Raw genomic sequence first — 5,980 nt, 5'->3', positions numbered from 1 at the left:
CGCTGCTCCTATGGCTCCGCCCCCCTCCCACGATTTTCACTGGCTCCAAAAATCCAAGATGTCAACCAGGAAGTAGCAAAACCCTGGCTTCATGTTCTCAGAGCAGAAACCAACGGGTGACGTCATGGTAGCTACGTCCATCTGTTATACAGTCTATGGTCTGACTCAGCGTGCAGCAGAGGATCATGGGTAACGTAGTTGTGGGTCTGTCATTAAACAAACATCCACAGGGAGCTGAAACTCACCAGATCTGAAGTTTGATTTTCTTCCCGTCGAGTTCAATCGTCCGGATTTTAAAGTCGATTCCTGAAACACAAAAACAACGTTGAGTTCAGAGGACAAGACTTTCTCTCAAACAGAGGCCCAGTATGGTTCGGTTCTGACGCTCTGCAGGTCCAGAAGCTCAGAGATCAGACTGGAGCTGCAGAACGTCAGAGATCGTTTTCTGGATGAATTATTATTTCTGTTCTCTGTCATGGACGAGGAAGGAGGCAGAAAATATTCACCCCACAGAATTTAGTTTGTTTGTAGTGAAAAAGAGTCAAACTGATTATCGATTATCAGAATAGTTAGTGACGAGTTAACAGGTGACAACTAACCAGTTACTGGGTCGTTGTTGCAGCTCTGCTGTCAGATCAGGTTCAAGCAGGACAGAATTATTCTAAAGCAACATGTTCAAGCCGTCAGCAGCTCATTCATCAGTCTGACGTCGTTTACATTCGAAAACCAGTTTATTTTAGTTCAAAACAACCAAAACAGAACGCACATAACGAGACACGAAGCATCACAGAACACCTCAAAGGGACGCAAACAACCATAAAGAGACACAAAATGACTGAGAAATTACACAAAACTACCACAACATGATGCCAGAGTTCCAGTCTCCAGAGCAGGAAGTGGCCCAGACGCACGACACAAACACAAAGAGACACAACGACCAGCGGGTCGGCAGGTAACGGGAAGCATCCAGGTGTGTGATGAGCTGCAGCTGACTCCGCCCTGCTGGGGGCTGGAGGTGTTCAAAACAAACGCTCAGGCAGAGATGTGTTTGTTTCTCTGCTCCGTCTGTCGACAGGAAGTCAGAGATATTTTTAACCAGCGAATCGCTGCTTCCGGCCTCCGAACCCTGAAACTGTTTCCAAGAAGCTGCAGAAGCAGAATCAGCACAAACCCACCGCAGACGCACCACGACTGCAGCAGGAACACAGAACCATGCAAAACCATCAGTTCCAGAGCAGGACGCGGGTCGGACGGGTTCCTCTGTGAGACGTCACAGATTAAAGACAGAACCTTGATTCAGTTCTCTTTATGTAGCTCAGGTGGTCTCACAGCGCTTCACATCTTCAGGTGAAGACGCAACGAGAGCAGCAGCAGAAAACTGGAACTGTGTTCATGAATCACTGATGGACTGATCGCTGCAGCTGCTTCATCAATAATCTCAGTGTTCTCAGAGTTCATCGATAAAATACAGCCAGGTTCAATCAATAGTCTCAGTTTGATCTCAGGGATGTGAAATAACAGCAGCTGAGAGCAGAGAGTGAGTCACAGTCAGCTGTTTCCTGTTTCTGTCCTGAGCAGGAAGTGAAACTTTCTGCTGCTTCCTGCTGCCACAGAGGTCAGTGACCGACCGACTCCTCCTCATCCTCACCTTCATCCTCCTGTGCTGTGCAAATTCATCTCCAACTGATCAGACGATCCGTTCATCAGTCCCAGTACGTTTTCATCAAAAGGAGAATTTCAGATTTTTTTATTTTGTCCTTTTTTTAACCAGGTAGGTTAATTGAGAACAGGTTCTCATTTACAATAACGAGCCGGCCATTTCAGCTTCTTCACTGAACATCTCCTGGGTTCTGTTCTGTGACGGGGAACTGAACATCTCTGGACTGAACCAGACATTTACAGAAACCCTGACCCACGTTGTTCAGCAGTTTCTGATGTTTTAGATCAAACATCATCAGAAAAGGTTCCAGTTCAGAGCCAGAGAAGGTTCTGATGGTGACACAGTGACATCATCAGGCAGCTGTTCAGTGATCAGTGATCAATATTCTGTCTAATGTTTAATGTTCAGTACAGGATCAATATGAAATAAACAGCTTCTTCTGTCAATAACTGATCAATTAATCAGTCAGCTGATTGTTTCATTCATTTACAGACAAATGCAGCTGAACTGACATTTACTCTGCAGCCACACAGGAAGTCACACACCGCACACACAACTACACANTCTCCATGGTAACTGATGCTGTGGAGCTAGATCTCCATGGTAACTGATGCTGTGGAGCTAGATCTCCATGGTAACTGATGCTGTGAAGCTAGATCTCCATGGTAACTGATGCTGCAGCTGATAGATCACTGATTAGAACATTGATCATCTATTGGTATTTATTACAGAGAACCATCAATCAGGAGCACTGATTCACTTCGATTTGCTGTTATTAAAGTGACTTCCTGTGTTATGGGACAGAGTCAGACATAAATGAGCTTCAGTACAACAGCAGGTTTAAATATATGAGGGTTAAAGTTTAACTTTAACGTGCAGCTGTCAGTGATCAATAATCAGCTGCATTGATTAGTAGCTAATACTGGCACTAACACTGCAGGTGGAGCAGCCATGTTGTGATGTCATGTGAGGTCGGGGGCGTGGCCTACCTCCTCGATGTTACGTATCCAGTTCCTGATGTTGTCGAAGGACTTCTCGGTGGTGATGTCATACACCAGCATGATGCCCTGAAAAAGTGAAGACCTGGTTCTCATTGATCTGATACCTGACTGATCAGCCACTGATCAACTGACTGATCAGCTCAAACATGATAAACAAGTTCTGAATCTTTGTCACAAAAACAAAGAAGTATTTTGGTTCTTTCATTGGTTTATTAAAGGTTTTCTGGAAACATGATCATCCTGTCGGGTCATAAATAAACATGCAGCAGTTTGAACGATCAGTTCTGGTGATGTAGAAAGTTGTCTTAATCAATTCCTCTTAGTTTCATGAAGTCCNGTAGAGATGATGGATGGATGAACCTGCTGATAGTTTTGTTTTGTCTCTACCTGATGACAGGAAGCTGAAATTGTCCGTCAGTGTCTTAAAACTCAGGAACTCACCGTCCGGAGCTGCAGCTGTTAATCATCGTTCCTTCGTCCGGTTCTTATTAAAAGTTGAAGCTCTGATGTCCAAAGATAAAATCAACACAAAGTGAACAAAATCACAAATATAAAATATGTTTATTAAAATAGTTGTTTTAATGTGAAGGAACAGAGCTGATGTGAAAAGGCCTTTATTCTGAAAGGTAAAAAAATAAACTCAAAGATTTCAGAAAAAAAAAAAATCCCTCTGATCAGCGTAACAATAATCAATACATCTGATCATGTGTGAGGAACAGGCAGCCAATCAGAGCACAGAAATACAAACGGCAACAACAAAACAGGAAGTGGTTTTGCATAGCGAGTTACAAAGTGCTGACCAATCAGAGCCATCTGACAAACGCGCCGCGTCGTTCAGCTTCATGCTTCATTCACTGACGTTTGAAGCCTTCAGTCCAGACTTCAGCTGAAACGTTTCTGTAAAGACAAACTGCAGCTTTTTCTCTGAATGGTTTTATTTCAATGTTTTCTTCACTTTTGTGCCAAAACACTGATTTCAATTCTTTTCTTTGTTCTTTGTAACATTTTTACTGAATATTTGTTTTTAAATGATCAAAGTAAATTCAGGCTTTAATGACGGACACGACTCCAAAGGATTATAACGGGAATATTACGTTAAATGATATAAAACTATTAGTTCTTTTGGTTAAAAAAACTCAGCGTTAAATAATCTGTGAGATTAAGACATTTCAGTGAACACAAGTCGACATAAAACAAACATCTGATCAGGTTGAGGCTTCGGGCCTCGTTGATTCTGACCATGTGGAGGTCGTTGGTTTGTTCTGCTTCTCTTCACACAGACATGATTTTATTAAACCTCTGAGGAGCAGAAATGAACTAAACTCTGAGAGAAGCACAAGGTTTTAATTTAAGCTGCATCAGCAGGACGAGGCTGAAGCCGTTTTGATCTTTTTCCTTTTTCTGTCTGAGTTCGGAGGAAAGTTTAGCTTTTTGTTCGATGTGTGAGTTGATATTTTCTGATGACGTCCGTCAGCTGCAGCTACAGAACGTCTGACGGTGATGATGTCAGACCTGCAGGTCAACAGCTGAGAAGCTACCAGGACCAGGATCTGCTGCACCGTCCTCCATGTTTGTTTGGGGCAGCAGAGTGACTCCTCAGGCTTTGGTTCAGGCAGAAACAGGCTCCGCCTCCTCATCATTAACAAACAGTGAGTCATGCGTTGGCTCCGCCTCCTTCACCTGCAGCCAGCAGCCACATTAAAACAGGAGAAGAAGAAGGAGGAGTGAAGGCGGAGTCACAGCAGGTTGATGGTCAGCTGCCGTCCTGAGGGAGGCAGAGTCTGACAGGAAGCTCCGCCCACAGCAGCAGGAGGCTCCGCCTACAGCAGCAAACACCTGAACAGACTCTTCCTGGAGCGAGACTCTGAGATCTTCACCGGACCTCCAGCAGACAGGTTACTGTCGTTCTGCAGCACAGAGGTCAAAGATCAGCAGTGTAACGTCTGAATAACGTCTCAACAACATTCATGTAATATCCAGCCAGTGTTCCTGTAACGTCTGAATAACGTCTAAACAACGTTCATCATCTAACATTAACTTCTAGTTCAACAGTGTTTCTACATTCAGAGAGTCGTATGAACATGATGAGTTCCTAATGATCTGATTGGTGTGATTGATTGATCCCATTGATCCTACTGGTCCTGCTGAGCTGAGTCCAAACCCAGTCTGTTCTTGTGTCTGTGAACTCACCAGCTTCCTGTTCTGGCGGCTCATGATGTCTCTGGCCAGAGTGAAGAAGGCCTGTGGAGGAAACGCAGCAGGTTCACGTTGTCTTCTGCTGATCAATCGTCAGTTACTGATCAGGATGGATTATTGATCAGGACTCACCTCCTCCACGTTGATGCTGGACTTGGCGCTGGTTTCCAGGAACTTGATGCCGTAGTCAATGGCGAGCTGAACGAGGAGACCAAGTTAAACACTGAGCACAGATTCAGACAGAAAACTGATGAAAACCCGTTTTTATAAAGTTCACTTTCATCAGAGCTGAAGAACGTCTAAATGGTATGAAGTCAGAGTGATGCTGCGTTCAGACACGTGTTCTACAGGAAACACTGAGCTCACCATGAAACCGATCTGCCTGGTTTGTTCATGATAAACCTGTTTTTATAGAGTTCACTTACAGCGTTGGCTCAATAATAAAGGTTTCATCTTTTTGTGACTAACATCAGTGTGCAGGAGCTTCACAGACATGAAGATGTTTCCAGCTGATGATTCACTTTCTGTTTTTCTTCCAGCTGATGTGTGCAAATAATTCTTCTTAATAAACACAAACTGGATCCACTTGGACAGCTTGGGACCATTTTGCTTTCTGCTGCGTGAAAATGATGCACGTTGCTTCATATCTGCTCAACCCGTTCCCTCAGGAACACTATCGGTCTTTCCCTTCATGAGTGAAGCTTCATGCTTTCAGGAGAACATCAGGATCTCACACCGTGATCGGAGAACTTCTACCTTCTCTCCTCTCTCTTTGGAAACTTGTCTCTTGTCGTTCATGTCACACTTGTTTCCCAGAACCATCTTCTCCACGTCTGAGGACGCATGCTGCAAACACACAGACAGACCACGTCACTCACACACCTGGACACACCTGGACACACCTGGACACACCTGGACACTAACCCTAACCCTAACCGATGGTTAATCTGAGTCTGAGGCTCATATCCAGAGTTCTGCACAATGAAGTGAGATGAATGTGTCAGCAGGTGTGTTGAGCCTAAATTCAGAGTTTTCAGAATCATGAAGATGTCCCTCTTTTAACCTGCTAGATCTCCATGGTAACTGATGCTGAGGAGCTAGGTCTCCATGGTAACTGATGCTG

General features: G+C 44.2%; 1 protein-coding gene across 1 annotated transcript; it reads right to left on the bottom strand.

Moving 5' to 3' along the window:
- Positions 1 to 3,203: 3,203 nt before the first annotated feature.
- Positions 3,204 to 5,730, bottom strand: LOC103375457 (ras-related protein Rab-8B-like). The gene is made up of 4 exons (XM_008305757.1): positions 5,614 to 5,730; positions 4,990 to 5,055; positions 4,852 to 4,902; positions 3,204 to 4,568 (listed from the first exon to the last, which is right to left on the bottom strand). Exons 1-4 carry the CDS (start codon positions 5,677 to 5,679, stop codon positions 4,482 to 4,484), a joined length of 270 nt encoding a protein of 89 aa, XP_008303979.1. The 5' UTR covers positions 5,680 to 5,730; the 3' UTR covers positions 3,204 to 4,481.
- Positions 5,731 to 5,980: the final 250 nt, after the last annotated feature.

The sequence above is a fragment of the Stegastes partitus genome, unplaced genomic scaffold, assembly GCF_000690725.1.
Source record: "Stegastes partitus isolate 25-593 unplaced genomic scaffold, Stegastes_partitus-1.0.2 Scaffold2605, whole genome shotgun sequence".
NCBI lineage: Eukaryota > Metazoa > Chordata > Actinopteri > Pomacentridae > Stegastes > Stegastes partitus.
The sequence above is the reverse complement of the archived record's forward strand: the minus strand, read 5'-3'. Positions and strand labels throughout refer to the sequence as shown.

Excerpts from the sequence above, each read along its gene's own strand:
- LOC103375457 (XM_008305757.1), bottom strand. The coding sequence starts at position 5,679 with ATGGTTCTGGGAAACAAGTGTGACATGAACGACAAGAGACAAGTTTCC. Across the intron at positions 5,056-5,613 it reads CCAAAGAGAGAGGAGAGAAG|CTCGCCATTGACTACGGCAT; the intron begins GTAGAAGTTCTC and ends CTCCTCGTTCAG. Across the intron at positions 4,569-4,851 it reads GCCGCCAGAACAGGAAGCTG|AACGACAGTAACCTGTCTGC; the intron begins GTGAGTTCACAG and ends TCTGTGCTGCAG.